The sequence below is a fragment of the Hypomesus nipponensis genome, chromosome 20 (genome assembly GCF_054491055.1).
Source record: "Hypomesus nipponensis isolate SF chromosome 20, ASM5449105v1, whole genome shotgun sequence".
In the NCBI taxonomy this organism is placed as follows: domain Eukaryota; kingdom Metazoa; phylum Chordata; class Actinopteri; order Osmeriformes; family Osmeridae; genus Hypomesus; species Hypomesus nipponensis.
This window is the reverse complement of record NC_140380.1, coordinates 5990110-6010526: the sequence shown is the minus strand read 5'-3', so window position 1 is coordinate 6010526 and position 20417 is coordinate 5990110. Positions and strand designations below refer to the sequence as shown.

The 20417-nt window shown below is 46.0% G+C and overlaps 2 protein-coding genes and 1 long non-coding RNA gene across 4 annotated transcripts; 2 read left to right on the top strand and 1 right to left on the bottom strand.

The window, feature by feature from the left end:
- The first annotated feature begins 107 nt into the window (after nt 1-107).
- Nucleotides 108-3811, top strand: smg8 (SMG8 nonsense mediated mRNA decay factor). Its single transcript, XM_084683981.1, has 4 exons — nt 108-1677; nt 1839-1984; nt 2090-3031; nt 3270-3811. Exons 1-4 carry the CDS (start codon nt 144-146, stop codon nt 3480-3482), a joined length of 2835 nt encoding a protein of 944 aa, XP_084540107.1. The 5' UTR covers nt 108-143; the 3' UTR covers nt 3483-3811.
- A 189-nt stretch (nt 3812-4000) lies between these two features.
- LOC146246076 (uncharacterized) lies at nt 4001-4982 on the bottom strand. Its single transcript, XR_014734565.1, has 3 exons — nt 4715-4982; nt 4493-4617; nt 4001-4151 (listed from the first exon to the last, which is right to left on the bottom strand). It is a non-coding gene; the product is annotated as an uncharacterized LOC146246076 (long non-coding RNA).
- ypel2a (yippee-like 2a) lies at nt 4516-15449 on the top strand. 2 transcript variants are annotated; one of them, XR_014734564.1, is made up of 6 exons: nt 4516-4701; nt 9790-10069; nt 12161-12204; nt 12288-12396; nt 13308-14296; nt 14382-15449. XR_014734564.1 is itself a non-coding variant. In XM_084683982.1 (5 exons), the coding sequence occupies exons 2-5, from the start codon at nt 9962-9964 to the stop codon at nt 13395-13397; spliced, it is 351 nt and encodes a 116-aa protein (XP_084540108.1). In that variant the 5' UTR covers nt 4516-4701; nt 9790-9961; the 3' UTR covers nt 13398-15449. The 2 variants fall into 2 exon arrangements, 1 of the variants encoding a protein (XP_084540108.1); XM_084683982.1 differs by having other exon boundaries at nt 13308-15449.
- The last annotated feature ends 4968 nt before the right edge of the window (nt 15450-20417 follow it).

The following is a 20417-nucleotide window of genomic DNA, read 5'->3' as shown; positions in this document are numbered from 1 at the left end:
TGCTTTTTCTGAGAATGTCACAACAGTGGAACACAGAAGGGCCATCGTAACTGCACGGTCAATTATATTTGACGTTCCCGGAAGTTTTGGATGTGCGCAGCTGTTAATTGTCCGTGTTGCTTGCTGTTACTTTTACTGTGGGCATGAACATGGCTGCTCCCATGAGTGTCGCTTCGCTCTTACAATCGGAGGTTATTGAAGATGCTCTGTACAAAGACGAAGGCCTATGTGTCCTGGGTGTATTTGGTAAAAGCGCAATGCAACCCGGGTCACCAAAAGAATCCCTTATTAACACGCTGGCGGACAAGCACATCTTCCCTCTCTTTGGAGGGATCGACGAGACGGAAGTCCAGAACGGTGGAAGTCTAATACAGGCGTACTACAGCCAGGAAAATCGCGTATTGTATTTGATAATGACATCAGTGTGTGACAACCAACAGCTTCTGCGAGCTTGTGAGTCACTTAGTGCAGGAATTGGACACTCTGAAGCGCACGAGTTCTGGAAAGGAGCAGATAAACAACACTGTCTGCATCTGCTCTATCTGTTCTCTCTTTGCCATGTTCTTCTTCTGGTCCACCCTACGTGTTCGTTCGATGTTTCTTATGACAGATTGTTCCGTGCTCTAGATGCGTTTCGTCAAAAAGCTTTACCACTACTGCGCGCTGCCATCAAGGACTCTCCCATATCTAAAGAATGGAAGTTGAACTGCCGCCCATGTCCCCCACGTCTGCTCTTTGTATTTCAAATGAACGGAGTTATGCGAGTTAGTGGTTGTGGTGGAAACGGCATGGATGCAGGTGGAAACCCAGACAAGCCGAAAAAGCACTCCCCACGTAGACGTCTTCAACACGCTCTGGAGGACCAAATCTACCGCATTTTCCGAAAAAGTCGAGTTCTCACAAACCAAAGCAGCAACTGCTTGTTCACTGTACCTGCAAATCAGGCGTTTGTTTATGTGATACCAGGAGCAGAGGAGGACCCAGTGGGTGCTTTGCTGAGTCAATTGCGTTCCAACTGTGCCCTGCGGGAAAATGACGCCAACACCTCTGTATCTGGGCCAAGACGCTATCAACAGATGCGTCATTTAGCAAGACAACCCTCTTTCACTGTGGAAAGCAGCAGTATGTCATCGGGTGGTCAGTTAGTAGACTGCACTTTAAAAGAGTTCCTATGGCAACATGTAGAACTTGTACTTACCAAGAAAGGCTTTGATGACAGTGTTGGTCGCAACCCACAGCCTTCGCACTTTGAACTGCCAACCTACTCCAAATGGGCACAAGTAGCTTCTAGACTGTACCAGGTCATGATAGACAACACGGAAGAAGAAACCGCAGAGCTCGCAATCAAAGTGCAGGCTCAGCTGAAAGTGCTGGAGGGGTTCCTCGACGCAGACGCCAAGTTTTCAGAGAACAGGTGTCAAAAAGCATTGCCATTGGCCCACAGTGCTTACCAGTCCAACCTTCCCCACAATTACACCACAACAGTCCACAAAAACCAGCTTGCTCTAGCCCTGAGGGTCTACAGTCAGCATGCGCGAGGGGTCGCGTTCCAGCGCTACGCCTTGCAGCTGCACGAAGACTGCTACAAGTTCTGGAGCAACGGGCACCAGTTGTGCGAGGAGCGCAGCCTCACGGACCAACACTGCGTCCACAAGTTTCATCTGCTTCCACAGCCAGGTAAAGCCTCTAATACTTCTCCATAGCAACAAAAAAAAACATCAGTTCTGATCGAAGTGCAGTTATGGGGGGAGCAGACTAATGCAGACATTCCAACATTAGGATTTGGTGACTAGGGATTATGGAAATTTAACTTATGACTGTTTTTTTTTTTTTTACAGGTGAGAAGCCCGAGATAGACTGCAACCCTCCTGTACTCCACCACAACAGCAGGGGGCGATCTACCAGCTCCTGCAACTGCGGCCGGAAGCAAGCGCCTCGCGAGGACCCCTTTGACATCCAGGCTGCCAACTATGACTTCTTTCAGGTTAGTATTCATGCCTTAAGGAACTCAGCAGACATGGTGACATACTGTGAGACCTGGGAAAGTTGTGTAACTGTGTGTTATTTCGTCAAACCCCCCCCCCCCCAGATGCTAGAGGAGAAATGCTGTGGAAAGCTGGAGAGGATCGAGTTCCCCGTCTTCCAATCAAGCACCCTCGACCCGGCCCCGGCATGTGACGATGCGCCCATGCCCTCTGAGGGTTCTGGCCCGGCGTCAGAGCCCATGGATGGGGAAAGGCTGAAGGAGAGGGAGCCCACTGCTACCGCCACCACCACTACTACTACCACCACCACCACCACCACCCACTCCCATACCCCAGGAGAAAGCACCAGCCTCAGCCTGGCCCTCAGCCTGGGCCAGTCCACAGATAGCCTTGGGCCATATGGGGATGGAGAGGGCAGCGAGGCCCAGGGCCCACAGAAGAGGCCCAGCCTGGTGGACCGCCAGCCGTCCACAGTAGAGTACCTACCAGGCATGCTCCACTCAGGCTGCCCCAAGGGCCTGCTTCCTAAGTTCTCCAGCTGGTCCTTGGTCAAACTAGGCCCAGCGAAAGCCTACAACTGCCACACTGGTCTCGAACAACCCGGCTTCCTGCCCGGCTCGTCCTTCCTGCTGCCTTGGGACGTGGTGATTCGCTCTCGGTCTGAGGAGGACGCGGGATTGGCCGAGCCCCTGGACGGTAGCTCCTCCTCCTGGCCCGCCCCCAATAAGGCCCTGTCTGGGAAACGGGGAAGCGCAGGTGGACTGGGGCGGGGAAGACGACGAGACGACATGGCCCGAGCCTTTGTGGGCTTTGAGTACGAGGACAGCAGAGGGCGCCGTTTCTTCAGCTCCGGGCCGGACAAGATCGTGAAGGTGCTGGGACCTGGCGGAGCCAAGGAACCAGCGACGAGGACATTGAATACTGACATGCCGCTCTATATACCCTCTCCTGCCCAGGGCCGGGGGCTGAAACCTCACTACGCCCAGCTGGCACGACTGTTTGTCGTGGTGCCAGACGCTCCTCTGGACATCACTCTCAACCCACAGGTGAGCGGGGGATGACGCCCGAAAACGCACTGAATGGAGCAGTAAGCACTCGCTTAAGGGAAAATGTGCATGTCAAATCTGTCTTCAGACGTTTCGATCTGACATGACTCACCTCATCGTTAAATGACTGCTGAGTAATCAAACAAACTGCTGAGTAAAACGATGTCAACTTGGATGATTCGGCAGATGATTTGACTGCTGGCATCCTAATTCCCCTTTGTGGTTCCTTCTCTTCCAGGTGCAGCCAGGCTCTCCTCCCTGCCCAGTGTTTCACCCTGAGCACACTGAACTAGTGCTCCCCCCTGACAGCTTGTGGGTCTTACGGTTCCCCTACTCGTATGTCACGGAGCGCGGTCCCTGCTACCCCCCGAAAGAGAACCAGCCCCTCACCAACTACAAGGTGCTGCGGGGGATCCTGCGCGCTAACACGGCTAGCGTCCCACAACAGTAACTCGGGCTAATCCCCCGTGTGCAACCATCTCGCTGTTTGACAGGTCGAGTCGGACGAGTCTTTCGTCTACTATTTGGGTATCTCTCTGTGCTCTGTGATGTCTGCTGTCGTTGCTTGGTAACCTCCAGCAACAGATGAAGTAGGTCTTCATAGTAAATCCCATTCCCTATCCCAAATGTACTACTTTAGTTACAGGTAACTTTTCTGTGTTCATCCTATTTTGTAACTTCATGATGTGCCAAGGGCAAAGTAAATTATGTCTTGCTGTTTACTGATTCTGTACAAAAAGTGGAATAAATACATTAGTGTCAATAAATTCTTCCAAATCAGCCTTATTCCTGGGTGGCTGAAGTGCAAAGTACTAGTCTACATTGGTGGACTACACTAGCATAACCTGAACCAAACCTAATTTTGTAAACTAATTGTTGCATAGACTGAAGGCCATCTGTCCAGGAGAAAAGCCTAACTGGTTTTGCACAATTGGTTCAGAACCGTGTGTCTTTCCTACTGACGTCAGTTTAATGTTACAAACAGGGATACTGCTATATCCACTGGGTGACACTGTTCGTCAAGGTCTTTGTCACTATTGGTCAAGCCACTAGGAAAAGCCATGCCAGTGGGTTCACTTGGCAACTCTGGGGAGTTAAGTTTACCACGACACAAAGGAACCTAAAAACAAACAAGAACACACCATTTCTGTAAAATTGTGATATCGTTTTCCTTTTGAATACATTTAAAAGTGAATTAATATGCATGAACAGCAATGCCACTATTATTGTGAAACATAATGCTTATTTTAGTTTTTGCACATTATGCTTACTAAGTCGTTTACTATACCAGAATAGTGTGGCAGTGTTGATGTTTTGGTTTCCAACACAACTGCAGAACAGTAGCTTACAGTATTTATATACTGCGTGCATGATTGGTTAGAGTTTGCCATCTCTGGCCAATGGGTAGGATGTTGCTATGCCGTAATGTTACATTGACTGGTTGCAAAGGCTGTCACTCACCTCCAGACTAGGTTATTTTCTATGCGCAATAACATCAACTCGAGCGGTGCGCTGTAACCTACAGTATCCGATGAACATCCTATGCTGGTGTCCGTGCATTGAACGCAACGCGAAGCAACAAAAGTCTAGACAGAAATGAAACGAGACTGTAACATATAAAGTTGCAAACCCGAAACAACAAAAGACAACGAGGGTTTTTCTGTCAAAAGGTAAATATAATACCTTCATTGTTGTTTACTTGTAGGCTACTGCTCCGAAAAGATATCTAAGCATCGAAAGTTATTATATCGGTAAAGCAAAATGACAAAAAAATAATAATATAAATTCTAATGACAGTTGTCTAACCTCGTGCTTCGTGGAGTGTGACTTGCGGTTGTGATGCGAGAAGGAACGATCTTATTCACAGTGGCATTGGATGCACGGGGTTAAATTACACACCGTCCGTTCCATAAAGTTGGCAGTGGCGTATTCTGCACCACAGCTGCACAGCACATCCATAACAGAACAGTGGACGACTGCGGTGCATGCGCTCCGTAACATGGGAAGTTGCAGAGGAAGTGCAACCGCGTGATGACATTGTTTTGGTCTGGAGTTATGTTTTTTTGCGGCCATGTGCATGTTTGTCAAAACATTTAGAGAAACCATTGGCACCGAAGCGTTACATAAACGCGCTTGGTATTGTTCTGTGATCATTTCACAGCGACGTCGTGGTCTGTTCCACAGCACGTAAACAATGATTGTGTCAGTTCATCCACTGACGTGTGCATACATAATTTATAAATTCTATTTTTAGGAGGCAATATAAAACGATATCATGAAGGGTGACAGCTGGCGAGCTGATTAGCGCTTGACTAATTAATGTCTTCGTTATTTTTTATTTTTTATGACGGTCCATGGACTCAAGACGTCGTGTTGCTTAGGCTGTTTGACCGTAGAACATTTAATATTTGTATTGTCTCAATTATGATGAGCTTACCCAATTTAAATAGCCACAAATGGATGCACACTACGACTTAGCCAGTAACCTTTTTTGGTACTTCCCTGCTTCAAATCTGAATTAAAATCAACGGCCCTTAGAGCTATTTGCTTTTAAGGATAACACCATAGATTGTTGCTGTGAACCAAGTTGGCAGGCGGTGCTGGAGAGAGAGAATACTGCGTGGGAGTGCTTAGACCCTCGGGCAGTCTGGGTAGGTGGATTTGAGTCAGTCTGCTACTCTGTATGCATATGATGTCTGTACAGGCAACAGTACATGAGCACCTCACTGTCATTGACTTAGAAGGTTATTGAGATCCTGCGAACTAACCTGAGTGCTGGCCTGTGTTTTTATAAAGCACATCGATGTTGACTCTGAATATGGCTGTGAATTCATCCACAGAAAAGCTGACGATAGCCACCCCACCCTTGTTCAGCCATATAAAACTTTTCACTGAGGGGGTTATGAAACCGCTTTGCCAAGACATGTATAACACATTTCCACTTGGTCAAACCTGTTTACTGCCTTTCATTGACCATCTGAGACATTGAAATGAAGTTGCGTTCTCCTCACACAATTAGAAACATGTGATACGTCAAGTTCTCTTTTTATGGCACGTCTCTGCAAGTGGCGCCATGAAAGATGATTTTTTTATGGCAATAGAAGGGAAGTTGGCGTAGAACACACAAGCAAAAAAAAAGCTTCCCAGTGTTTTTGTGTGAGTCATTATCTCTGTTAGTCTGTGGGAGTCACTATGCCAGCATGTCTACATCTGTCTGCATATCAATCACACAACCCCTATCATCTCTCGCCTCTAGCCAGGCTCAGTGTAGAGGTTGGCCCCCCATTGGCTAGTGGGATGTTAGCCTAGCATGCTAGCCTACTGTAGCAGCCCTGTGCTAGTGGAAGCCATCTGTGCAGCCTGGTGACGTGACAGCCCATGGCCTACATACTGACGCCTGCCCAGTCTGCTTCTGTAGACGTGCTGTTGGGACTGTCACTGACGGTCGAGCAGCAGACGCTGTCTGACCTGCTTCTCTTTCTCTCTGTTGCTTTCCTTCATTTAGGATGTTCTCTCTCTCTCTCCTTGTCCTCTTGGAGATATTTCTCATTGGGTCTTTCTCTCTCGCAGCCTTTTTGGTTGTTTATGCTTGCCCTGGTCTCCTTGTTGCCCTCATATCCTCCGTCATCCTCTTAGGTTTGTTTACTGTCTCTATTTTTGACTTCCAAGTAGCAGGGCCTGGGTTAGGTCAATAAAGAGGCATCAGTACAGTGGGACTGTTTCTATCCGTGACTTTTGAAATGGTTTATTTTGCAGCTCATTGAAATGTGACTCGTTCCAAACTCAATTCCAATCTTTTTCGATCCAAGCCCTCAACATCTTATTATGGGCTTCAGTCACATTGACTCACCGCTCGATAAAAGACAGCGTCACAATATCTCTCCATGGATTCCTAGTTTGATAGCTGAAGCTTGAGATGTAGGAGGCCACTGTTGCTCCGAGACTTGGTTGATATTGTCCTTACACCCCGGTTGGACATTGTGTCTGTTATCTTGTTGAGATGAGGGTTGTTTGGATGTAATTCTTCCCCTTTGGTTAAGATAAGATGTGATAACGCTAAATTTGGGAGTTTGTTTGTACTTATCAGTGATGCTGGACCATTCCTGGTGTTATCTAAGCTTGGCTGCTATGTGAATAGTGGGCCACGTGTCGCCTAGTGAGTTGGTTTTGCCCTCGGGGAAGCCTTTTTTGGATGGAGTCTGTCATTCAAATGAGAGGCTGGAACTTGCAAATGATGTCTGCCCAATGGGTGTCACATGCAGCCCCCCCCCCCACACACACACACACACACACATATACACACACACACACACGCTGTATGAGGTGTTGCAGCTGTTGCCCATAGACAAAGCTTACAATGAATGGCTTCAGTAGCCCTTGCCAAGCTCTTTGTCAGCACATGGGGTGTCATTTTTGCAGTTTCCCCACCCAACTTGTATTGGTTAAGTAATAATTGGTTGATTTATGGATCTGAATCGCAGACGACAAAAGCTAGGACAGGTCCTGTCCTTACGCTACACGGGTTTTTATCATGTGACTGATTGCGTCAAGATTGGAAGTGTTTGTTTTAGCAGACTGGGCTAATTCAGTGTCTCGAGTCATTAGGGACGCTATTGTTTGTTCAAGCTGACTGTGTGTGTGTGTGTATGTACCATGATAAAAGGCTAACGAGTCACACAGAAACACACACACACACACAGGCACACGCACACTCACAAACGGACAAGTGGACCAAAAATAAAGGTGTCCCCTTAATAGCATCGCAGTTGTCACTCCGACCGGCCAGGCGACCCTTGCCCTTATCACTCCGGAGAGGTCTCGCCTCAGCGTTTCCATTATACTTCCAGTGGGTGCCCCCCCGCCCCCTCCGTATTGTGCCAGTCCGTGCCACTGCGACCGAGTCAGCGCGTTTCACGGCAGGCGTGCGTGGCATGAGCTGCTTACCTAGTGTGAACTCTGCTGAAAGGGGACAGTGGGTGGTGAGCATTCTGGCAGCCTGCTGTTACTATACCATCACCCCATCACCACCAGGGCCCCTAAAGAGTAGGCCTGGTCCATATTGTCCTTTGAATGTTTTATTGATGGATGCCTATCTGTGATTATTGGATGAAAAGGTATCTTTTCCTTATGTTTCTACTATGTACACTGTGTGTGTGTGTGTGTGTGTGTGTGTGAGTGGAATGAGACAAAGGTATAGTCTGTCTGCTTGCTTACCAGACAAAATAACGTACAAACGAAATGTAGCTAATGTAAAGCCTCTGTTGCGGAAAATGTCGGAACAAAGAGAGCCAACTGTTGAATACAGAAAGGCGGAGTCAACAGTCCCTCAGCCAATGGACTGAGACCTAGCCACCAGGAATGGTTTAGAAATAGACGAATATGAACATGTTCATGATGGATATATGTGTTGGGAGGTTGAGACTTGTATATGAATGAGAGGATTGGAATCGCACGTGTGATAGAAATCTGCCAACTCGTGGGGGATGTTGCCTTGAGATGTTTTGTTTGACTTGGTGTTGAGGCTGTGAAAGCGTCTCAATCTGTTTTTCCATCTCCTCTGAGCAACTGGCTTTGCTGCTTAACCCTTCTCAGTGCTGATGTCACAACCCTCTTAGAAGTCTGGCACTAATCACGTCCTTTCCTGTTTGCCTGTGTGTGTGTCGACAAATGCATTGCTAATCTCTTCGCCATACATTTGATTAGCTCTGCGTATCTAACCCTTCATTTGATTAGGGGATGTGGTTTAGCATAAGCAAGTCATTTTGGGTGCAATCATGGTGTGCACTACAGTCAGGGATACAAGGGTTAATTTTGTCTTGAGGATTTTCCGTCCATCTACTTTGTGTCATCTTTTAACAGAAGGTGTTCGAATTGTTGTGTTTTCCTTTTAAGGAAGCAACTTAGCTATTAATTAGATGGTTGCCGGTTCGATTCCCGGCCATGCCGAATGCCGTTGTATCTTTGGGCAAGGCACTTGACCCTACTTGCCTCGGGGGAATGTCCCTGTACGGACTGTAAGTCGCTCTGGATAAGAGCGTCTGCGAAATGTGAAATGTAAATGTATGTCTGTCACCATGGCATTGTTTGTTCCCGAGCCCTCTACTGCACTGTCCTTAATGCTAGTCTACTCAACCTCCTTTCAATTAGCAACTCTTACACAACCAACACAACCCACCCGCATACGTCTTTACCATCCTGTATTTGAACAGCTGAATATCTAGAGTGGTGGCGTTGCCTGCCCACTCATCTGCCACACAGACCACTTCTGTGTGTGTGTTTGTGTATGTGTGCGTGTGTGTGTGCGCGCGCGCCTGTGTGTGTCATCACAGATGTAGATCCAGTGAGTCAGTCTGTAGTGTGCTTCCTCTGAAGCCTGGCTGGTCTTGATCCAGACGGGCAGAGACAAGGTCATCACTCATCGCCTCCCTGCTCATCTCCACCATTGACTGTGCGCGCGGGCGAGAGTCCATAAAGTCAAAACCGTGACGTGAAACAGTTCTGTGTTGGACATGCTTGCTATTTTATGTTGGGAAAGATGATGTCTGTTCCCCATTCAGAACTCTGACAGATCAATAGAAACCTAAAGACCTCATAAAACGACATGAGTCCCATACATTTTGGATCTGAACTAGCTTGAAAGCTTTTTTGAAAAATCCAAACTATGATCAGTCTCTATTAGTAAGTCGATAAGCTACATGCCTACTAGGCTTCGAAAAATGTATTGTTAACGGTTCCATGCTGTGTGTGTGTGTGTCCAGGTGTGTGCCTCCCACCCCACGCCCCACCACGGCCCTCACCTGTGTGTTGCGGTGCTTCCCCTGCGAGCCTACCTGGGCCGGCAGCCCCTTCCTGCACCGCCCCCCTACCCCACCCAGCAACAGCAACACCGTCGCCCCGGCCAACCCCACCTCCGGCCCTTCAGCGGTGGTCATGACGCGCTCCAAGACCTTCCAGGCCTACCTGCCCAACTGCCACCGCACCTACAGCTGCATCCACTGCCGGGCCCACCTGGCCAACCACGACGAGCTCATCTCCAAGGTAACCATTGGGCCTCGCTTTGGGAAGTAGGACTGGTTGGCCTGCGTTTTCAACTCAAGTTCCTGTTGATCACGTTTAAAGTAGCTCCGCTCCGATGGAGCTCCCGGCCCCAGTCTCCAGTACTTCCTGGCTGCTCGATAACATCAGTTGGCCATTGTTTTTGGACAAGTTGACTGGAGTTCACTTCGTACCCCTGGTTGTATGCCTATTGTATGTGATATGTAATGGGGAGGGCACAGGAAATTGAGAACAGACACACGGCCCTGCACATGTGAAGCATGTGTTTGCTGAGAGAAAGCCCCGAGCCCATCAAGGTGTTCGTAAAAAATCACCAACCCAACAGTGACAGAAAAACAAGAGCTATATATATAAAAGAAGAAGGAAATAGACCCGCGGTGAGAATACTACCCCCTCGTGCGTCTTAAAGTCGGTATAACGAACCTCGACACAGCCTCGCGCCGCCGGTCTTGGTCCCTCAGACAGACATGGCTGCCCTTCATCTGTCATGTAGTTGCCATGGCAGCAAATGTTGACGGCCGATGCATAAAATCTGCATGTGTGGGTGGGTGTGTGGCGGGTGAGGTAAGGGCTTCATAGGGTTTCCATGAGAGGGAGCGAGAAACGCAGTGAGGATATGTGTTACTCGGGACGACGGGAACGGCTTTAATGGGTGGGGCGGCGGTGTAGGGATGGTTGGTGATTGGACCAACGGGGGATCCGGAACGGATCAACCGGGGGGGGGGGGGGGGTCGGAACCTGTGAGACCAGGTGAGAGAGGAGGGACAAACATACATAAGGCTGAATTGTATGGCGACGTAACAGTATGTCTTACATGATGCTTCTCATAAGCATGTTTTAAAGCGAACCTTAGACTCGGTGTGGAGATGCCCCCTCAGACACGCGGTTTACTCTTCCACGCATCTTCACTTTGTCACCACGCACGTGTGGCGTGTGCACAACACAAATGGCAATTTCAAGATTCCACCAGCAATCCTTCTTCTTCTTAATCAATATTCTGTGTTTTCTCCCCGTGGTCCATTTCTGCCCTGCTGGTGTTAGGAGCTCCACTGGCTCCCATTCGAATCCAAACCCACTTCCTGTATCTGGGCCCTGGGCCTGCCCTGATTGGCTAGAGCTTGGCGCCTGGGAAGGAGGCAGTTGATTCCCTGAAGCCCAGAGTCACAGCCATCTGCTCCTACCCAGCAGAGCCTGAGCAGACATCCCCCCCCCCCCGCACAAGCCGAATAGAAAAAAAAAAGAAGGAAATCGAGCCGAATCGAACGGAAAGCTCCAAAAAGACGACTCGTAAAAATTTACCCGCTGAAGAGACTGTAGAGAGAATCGGCTGAATGTTCAGCTGGACGTTTACTCGGCAGGTCATCTCTATAGCTGGAATTTTTCTCTCTCTCGTCTGCAGGGGGAGACCGCTGATTCTTTGGGGCGGAATTGACCGGGGCTTGGTTTTAAGTTGAAGTCCACACCTTTGATGATTTGAAGGGTTTACACGTGTGCTTTAGGGAACACCCCCACCCCGTGCGTCAAGGTTTGTCCCCCAAAATAACTGACAGAGATCCCTTCCAATCAGACTGGCAGACGAGAAGGAGGGTGAAAGACATCTGTGGAAAACATTTAGAATCACCTCTAGGTCGAGATGGATACACAATAGAAGAACTCTGTTCGGTTTTGAATGTGATCGCGACATGCATGTGAACCTTATAAGTATGGACTCGATGTGACAGTCTGCCCAGTGCAGGTGCTGTTTTGTGTGGCCTCACACCCATGAATGAGTCCCCATTGCACACTAACTCACCCCGCTACCCATACTGCCCTTTGTGGGGGGCAAGAATGTCTCTCCCATTGGTGGGTTTTCCTCTACGACCATATGGAAAAGCAAAGCTAGGGCCCCACCAAAAGCCTGAGTTGCTTGATTTTACCATATAATGTTTTCTCTGGATTTTATAGCGTTAATACAGGATTAAGTGATATAGAATTGTCACAGACAAGTATCTTTGAGTTGGGATAACACACAATCTTCTGCCTTGTCCTCTCACTGCCCTTGTAAAAAATGTTTTTGTTCCCTTCTGTTTTCAGTCTTTCCAAGGAAGTCAAGGCAGAGCTTACCTCTTCAACTCCGTGTAAGTATCCTGACATTGAAACAGGATTTTTTGGTCTCCTGGCACACCTTCTCCTAACATCCTTCCCCCTCTCCCTTGCTCAGGGTGAACGTAGGATGCGGCCCAGCAGAGGAGAGAGTACTGCTGACAGGACTACATGCGGTGGCTGACATCTACTGTGAGAACTGTAAAACCACGCTAGGTTGGAAATATGTAAGTGCCCCCCCCCCCACACACACACACACAACAACCTTTAGGGCCTCTTGAGGGTATTTTGTCTGGCATACTGTACGATGAGCATAGGGGATGCTGGTATTTGCTTGGACATGGGTATGTTTAAGATTACAGCAACAGTTTTGACAGCTTGAGAAGGACATATTTCCTGACTGACCTGACCCATAGACATAAGGACCGCATGTATTGACTTGACAAATGACTGTTCTAAATTCCCGTCATCGTTGGCCCAAATTCTAGGCTAACTATGTAGGCTAAGCCACATCGTGGCTGTTGGTGGCTACAATTAAATGCTGTGTGTGTATATTTGTGTGTATATTTATGCGTGTGTGTATTTGTGTGTGTGTGTGTGGAGGTCAGTGTAAGAGACACGTTGAACACGCGGCCCTGTGGTGTTTCATAGCACTACCAGCTGGGAGAGTTTATTTATACTCTCAGCCAGGCCTGATGCATTGCTCACATGGTCGCACTGCCAAAGGTGTTTCTGACCCAGTCTTACAGACACACACACCCACACTAACACACACACACACGCACGCACGCTCACATCTACTTAAATACACACTGATCCACATATGCGCACAAATTGATGCATGGGAGTACCCAAACAAGCCCTTTTTCTTTGACATGGACACGCAAATACTGGATAAATTCCGGATTAGGAACATCAACAACAACAAAGGGAGTGGAAGATTATGTTTGATCCCAGATTGAATTGCTTTGAGTACTCAGTTTTCTCCAGATTCTCCAGTGATGCTAATTCGATGTTTGCTACTTGTTTCTGACCCTCTTTTTCTCTCCCTCCTCTCTCTCTCAATTCTTCTTTTTCATTCTAATTCTCTCTCATTATTTCTTGATCTTTCTCTCTATCTTTTACTTTATCTCTGCAGGAGCATGCATTTGAGAGCAGTCAGAAGTATAAGGAAGGGAAGTTCATCATCGAGCTGGCTCACATGATCAAGGACAATGGCTGGGACTGAGTGGGCGGGGCCCAGGCAACTGAGGCGTGGCTTAACAAAAGAGGGGTGTGGCTTGATATTAGGCTCACGTACAAAGTTTACTGCTAGCCCATCCCCACAAACCTTAACCATCCCATACATGCACACATACACAAGTCTGTATGAGTGTCCCTGGCGCACGTGTGTGTGTGTGTGTGTGTGTGTGTGTGTGTGTGTGTGTGATTGCGTGGGCGGGAGAGAGTTTACGAGAGAGGTATAGTTTTTTGGGGGGGATGAAAGGACTAACCTTCAGACTATTGCACATTCAGACACTCATACCCTTTCACTCACAGAGAGGCATGCGTGTCCACGTAGCATGTTGATGCTGGGCACAGCCCAAAAGGTCAGAGGTCACCCAATGTGTTTCAATGTGATAAATGAGATAAAGAAGGATCGTCTTGTGGCCATTGACCATAGCGCTGGACAGGAAACAGGCTGGACCTCAGTTCCAAGATGCACATCCATTTTAGGACTCTCTATTTGTTCCTCTGCCCTCTTCCCAGTTGAGTTTGGTTTGTACACCGGATTACATGACAGTCTTTTGTATACAACCAAGACTAACCAGTGAAAAGCACTTCATTGGCGATCAAGTCATTCAAAACTGTCACCCGAATCAGCACCTTATAGTTGAGATTGTTACATTTCACCAATTGTTAAATGAGATTAAAACTGCTTGACTGTCCACCAGGAAAGAAACAAAGAAAATATATTTGCTGTTCTTAGATATTCTTTTCTATTTATTCAAGCTTGTGTTTTAAGTTAATTCATGTATTTATTAATTTATTTTCGGTCTAGTTTTGGTACACCATTGAACCCCCACCCTTCACCCCACTCTGTGAAAAGGTAGCAGCGTTGATGGATTCTCCCTCACCATTCAAATGGTAGCAATCTTTCAAATGAGATGTCACGTTTTGTGGTCATTTTGCCTTTCGTAACTTGTTGTTACCCTTTCTTAATGTCTTACAGTATTGTTGATGTGTCTAAGGAGCAGTGCGGTGAACAAAAGGTTTACATTTCATCTGAATAAAAGGGTAAAAGGTTAGCATGGTTCCCTCAGAAAGCAACTCAGTCTAGCAGAAATGGGTTCAATCAGCTCCAAGACTTATCTAAAGAAGTTTGTTATATTTGTTTTCCTTCATGGTTAAGGTTAGGATGTGGGGATGGCATATTGATCCAATGTTTTTTTTTTTTTAAGCTTGTCACGAAAGCTCATGGCTGACATAGTGAACATTCTATTTAAGAGAGGCTTTTTGACAGTCTTTTTGAGAGTGAATAAAGGAATAGTTTACCAATAGGTTTCAATAAAAAAAAAACTTAAATTGAATTTCTAGGTCCAAGCATATGATTGAACAATGTATCCAGTTTGGAGATTCAGACATTAAGACATCAGAGGTAGTGGGCTGTGACTAAATTAATATTTTTGAACAATCACAATCAATTTGCTTGTGAGCTTCTATTTTACCCATGTCTGTCTCCGCCACACATATGTTATTTTGTGTTGCTTAGACTGAAGTGTGACACCAACACAGAAGTCTGAAACCAATTGAAAGCCCCATAACGTGACAAATGTTAGAAGTACCCAACAAAACATCCTAGCAGAAAAACCAAAGACTCTCTCATAGTCAGCAATACATTGACCAATCAATATTCCTGCCGAGATAACTTAAGTCACTGAATGAAGGATTGTGATCGACCGAGAGCTGCTGCTAGGTTGGCTGTCCTCTGATATATAACGCTTAGTTTTGGACAATTACAATGTTAAATACCTGTATATTCACTAGAAACATACACATTTTATTATGATACTGTATTACACAATGTAAATAGCCATATTAAATGTTTTATTTATTCATTTATTCAGTTGATAATTACTTTAGTGTATGCTCTGCCTGTCTATGGCCCCTTGCGGGACAGTTAGATTTCCTACTTTTTTACTATTCAAATGGTTCAATTTTAGTGTCTTTTGTAAAGGAAGGAAGGATGATGGCAAAATATGGGGACTCAATAAAGATTCTCATTTGATTGATCTGAAAAGTAATCCTGTGTTTTTTTTTTATCAGTTAATGTTTTATCAGCTAATGTTATGTCTTTACAACACCAATAATATAGATGGCTTCAACAGAAAAAACAACTATGTCGAATCATCCTGACATTCAACACATAATGTTTTTTTGTTTGTTGTTTTTTACGTAAAAACGTGGTTTATTTGAGGGATCATCATGGAAAGTCATTTATTCCCACATCTGTTTCACTGTAAAAAAAAACCAAAAAAAACCATTAAAATCGATGTCTGTCTGAATGTTTGAACATGGGATGTCCTGAAAGGGAAGACACCTCAACCGGTCATCACCAGCCTCTCCATTGTGCCTGGGCCTCCCGCCCTGTCTCCACGGCAGCAGATGGTGGGACAAGGTATCCTAGCAACAAGGATCTAGGGGCTACAGTATGAATGGTGGGCATTACAATTCCCTGGCTGGTACACAACGCCGTGCCACCATAGAATTGTGGGTTGCCATCCTTTAACTGCCTTTCTGTGACTGGTGGGGGGGATCTGTGCCTGGGGGTGTCCTGTTAAACAAGGGTAATTGAGTTGAATATTACTCCTACTAACTGCATGTAGGCCTCTTACAAGTGCCTCTGTTATTAGACCTTGAGACATATTGTACATCCATATTCAGACACTTGCAAACTTAAAGACTGAGTCGACCATTATGCACTGTGCGCTTGTGTACAATTGCCCGATGAATGCACAGTGCTGGGCTTTTCACGCGGGTCTCTATGAGAGTCCTTCATAAGCAATGAGAGCTGTTTCCTCTCCTGCAGCTGCTGGTCTATTTTCTTTGGTCCAGGCCTCTGAAAAACCACATGCTCTATTTAGGCTGTGGGCCTACAGGGCGGGGTGTGGGGTGGGCTTTTTGGAAATGGTGAACATATGTATGAAAGAGATTGTTTTTGGGGGAGGGGGGCAGGGGATGTGCTTTTAATTCAACACAGCACAGAAAGGATTGAAATGTGTGTGTGTGTGTGTGTGTAATCTGTAATTAGCAATGGTGAGTGGGCTTGGCGTGGGCTTGGCGTGGGCTTAGTGTCTAAGGTCCCAAATTGCGTGGCGTGTTTGCTTTGTGTTTGTGTGTCTGTACATGTGGAAAGTTGTAATTATACCTGACTGTGGCAAATCCTCGGTTGTGGGCAGTGTCCAATAAGAGGATGGAATTGGGTTGGTGGGTTTGTGGGTAAGGGTGTGTTGCCCTTATAAATTAATGTGGTTAAAAAAAAAAAACAAGCATCCAGTGCTGGAAGTGACGAGAGGTTTTATCCCAGACCCTTAACCACATCCACAGTTTCCTAAATGAATAGACCCTTCGACCAGACCCCTTCTTCCTAACCACACAAACACATATATACAGTACACACACAGACACCCACAGTCAAATATACACATTATAATGGATCCTGTGCGTGTAGACAGTGCTCACAGACTGCAAGGGGCATGTCCACCAAAGACACCATCACAGTTCATAAATTGCACACAGAACTGTTCAAGACATAAACTTCATACTAGGACAAGCCTCACAGTCAAAGCCTGGTACTTCCTGGTCTCTCTCTCTTTTGCACTCTCACTCTCACTCACTTTCCCATTATCTTCAACCTCTCAGATAGCCTATGTTTTCCCAAAGGCCTGTTTGCAAATAAGCAAGTAAATGCCTTTCAGCCATTACTGCCTGTTTTCAAATGACCAGGTTGAGGCATGCTGTAAAAGGAGCATTCGTTGCAAGAGTGAAAAAAGTTGTTGAGTGTGTGTGTGTGTGTGTGTGGGAACACTCGCTTTACTATCAAATGTTGACAATCAGACAGAGAAGTCCAGAAATAGCTCTGATTAAAACCTGAATGTTGCCTAATGTATGTGAGTCCAACGCTGGGCCTCAAATGGTAAAGCCAAACCCATCAGTGATTTAGCCCTCTGGATTAGGCACGCTGTAATCTCTGCATTGGTTTCAGATTATAAAGATTGAGATTGGATCTGAATCAATTTGAATGCGTGCCTGTCTTGCTGTATGTTTTCATGTGTTTGTTTGTGTTTGTGTGTGTATGTGTGGGTGTGTGTGTGTGTGTGTGTATGGAGAGGGAAAGTAACTGGGAGCGTTTGCGTGAGTTTGTATAGGAGCGCAGTGCAAGTTTTGCACACAAATGGATTACGATGGCTCGTGCCAGATTTTACAGTGCTGCCTGGAGTGGCTGGAAGGAAGAGTGTTAAGGCCGAGAAGGCCAGGCCTGAAAGGTACTCATTGTTCAGCACTTGAACCATGACTAACAAACACTATTGACTGCCACGTGAGATATCATAGAGCACTTTGGACTGTTTCACCCAGGGCTGGGCTGAGACAGTGTTGTACTGTGAATATTCAATGGGCCAGTGTGCCAGTGAACTCCATAGAGACATGGGTTAGTTGTCTGTCATTACAGTTGTGGGGGTATAGTGTGTGTTAGGGAATGATGATGTTCAAAAACAAAGCCATTGTTTATCTTCCTTTTGATTTGACAACTTTTACTATTTCACACAGAACTGTCATGCAATGACTGAGAACTGTCAACGTCATATTACATTAAGCACATGACCTTTCAGTACTGAACAACAGCCTTCTTTGCTCAAAGTTCAAAATCTCTAGATTTTCCATGTTTGTCCCCATAATAGCTTCATCCAGTTCTCCAGTTTCCATCTCATCAAGTTATTACAGTTGGCCATAAAGCAGTGCTGGCCTGCTTTATGAGAATGGACTGTCAGGACATAAACACATCTAATTATCAATGACACTCCATTCACAGGCTCTTGACCCGGCCTGCAACTAATCTGATCTATTCAGGGGGCACTAATGCCATCTGCTACACACAGACAGACGTGCACACATGCACACACTGAGGATTAGATACTGTAGACACACAAGATACACTGAACAAATAAACAAACACTGAAATGATTTTTAAAAAACACATCAACTTTATGTGCACATTTACTACAACAGACAGACATACAGGGTTATGTTTTAAGACAAGGGGAATAGGGATATTTGGGCGGTACAGGGATTTCACTTTCCCAAGGTAAGTGCAGGTAAGGTAAGGTAAGTGCAGCACAAGGGAAATCAATTCTCACAAAGTATTAGTGAGGAATCAATTACTAAATCATGTGCTCTGTCATTATCCCTTAGAATTTGTGATGTAAACCATAATGAGCTATGAATGACTGCTATAAAGTTTACTGGCTGCTGAATTGACATTTTCTGTTGTGACATTTTCTTTTCATCAATCATAACTCATAACTGATATTCTACATTGAGATTATGTTGTTTTCCTTGAGGTTTTAAGATGTAGTAGTGCTATTGGTCAGAATGAGAAAAACATGTGTTGACCATTTTATAGTTAGAGGAACTTCATAGCCCAGAGGTACAGTGCAGAGTCATTATCTAAATGAAAATAGTGTGGAACAGTTGGGGGTTGGTGGAACTTGAACAGAAGTTAATCAAAGCCAAAAAGGAGATTGGGCTATTATATCATCCCTGGCTGGGTTGAGTGAGGGTAGTGCAGGTTGGTTGGGGTTCAGGGTGGGGGTCCTAGCCTGCTAATCACCATGCACTCTCAGTAGCAGATGGTGCTGGTCTGTCTGTGTGTGTGTGTGTGTGTGTGTGTGTGAGGGGGGTGCTGGGGTTGTCATTGTCACAGCTGGTCACAGCAGACTGACTACCAACCAATCAGCCTCTTTATTGGTCAAATACTACAATGCTCTGTTCTGGGAACCAATGATCATCTGTTTAGATATAGAGTGAAATGAAGCCTTTTAAACACTATAACAGGAAATCAACTGCAAGAGATGGTTAAATGATGGACAAATCGATCGATAGATCGAAAAGGAGAACAATCATAAATGGGCTGACATACTACTGTGAGTGCATCTACCGCAGTTGCTTCCTCAAATTCTTACTCAGTGTGGAACTCAATGGAACTCAATTTACAAATGACCCAACAGTCTGACTTGGAGAATGTAAGTGAAGAGGCCCAGAGACACCACAGCACAGATAACGGTGGTTGATACCCCCTCACCTTACTTCACAAGCCCCAGTCCTCTCCACTGAGATTAGGATTAGTAATTGGCCCGGTCCCTCCTGGGTCTACTGGCTGGAGGTCTGGCACCAAAATGCTAATCCAAGCAGTGCCAGGTTAAAGCCATTAGCCTAGCAGTTAGCCCTGCACCATCTGCACTGAGCTGATTACGGGCTAATGAGCGAAAGCCTGGCCAATTGGGGTGGCTTTGTTCTCTGAACGGAGAAAAACAGGAAGGGGAGGGGCTGTGGAAGTGTGTGTGCAGGATGGGGGGGGGGGGGGCATCATCTCTGTCATGTTGTCCCAGTCACAGGGAGGCATGAGCCAACTGATCCAGGGGGTGACCTCTGACCCCTAACTAAATAGAGATGAGCATTGGGGCGAGGAAAGGGAAAGGGGGGTCACACACCTGCCCCTAAAACTAGTAACAGGACAGCTGGACCCATTTTATTGGTCAATTATAAACATATCGTCAAATTTTAAAATGCAGAATATACAACATTAACCCAGTATGGACACATGCTTTGGTGGACAAATAGCATGGCTGCGATGGTTTTGAAAATACAGCGACACAAATATTTGTAATTTGGAAAGTAATTGGGTGATTAATGACACAATATATCAAGGCTCTGCAGACCATAGGTGGTGCAGTGTTAATGCCAGATTACTCTAAACAACAATTTAGAAAAGGATCAAATTGTCTAATCTCATGAGATGGGATTTGGTGAGTAAAACATATGTGACATCTAGTGGCAATGACTGGAGGTGCAAAAACTTAGAGCTAACAAGGTAAAGCTATGCTGTTAACAATTTAAATTAATTTAGCATCAGATACAAAGTACATATGAATACATTACCTTGATTTAAGTCATGTTACATGGCTGGCAAACATTTACATATACATTTACA

What these genes read in the sequence shown, in the direction of transcription:
- ypel2a (XM_084683982.1), top strand. Translation starts at nt 9,962, where the DNA reads ATGACGCGCTCCAAGACCTTCCAGGCCTACCTGCCCAACTGCCACCGC. An exon ending in ACGACGAGCTCATCTCCAAG is followed by an intron (nt 10,070 to 12,160) that starts GTAACCATTGGG and finishes TTCTGTTTTCAG; the next exon opens with TCTTTCCAAGGAAGTCAAGG. An exon ending in CCACGCTAGGTTGGAAATAT is followed by an intron (nt 12,397 to 13,307) that starts GTAAGTGCCCCC and finishes TTATCTCTGCAG; the next exon opens with GAGCATGCATTTGAGAGCAG.
- smg8 (XM_084683981.1), top strand. Translation starts at nt 144, where the DNA reads ATGAACATGGCTGCTCCCATGAGTGTCGCTTCGCTCTTACAATCGGAG. An exon ending in CCAACTATGACTTCTTTCAG is followed by an intron (nt 1,985 to 2,089) that starts GTTAGTATTCAT and finishes CCCCCCCCCCAG; the next exon opens with ATGCTAGAGGAGAAATGCTG. An exon ending in ACATCACTCTCAACCCACAG is followed by an intron (nt 3,032 to 3,269) that starts GTGAGCGGGGGA and finishes CTTCTCTTCCAG; the next exon opens with GTGCAGCCAGGCTCTCCTCC.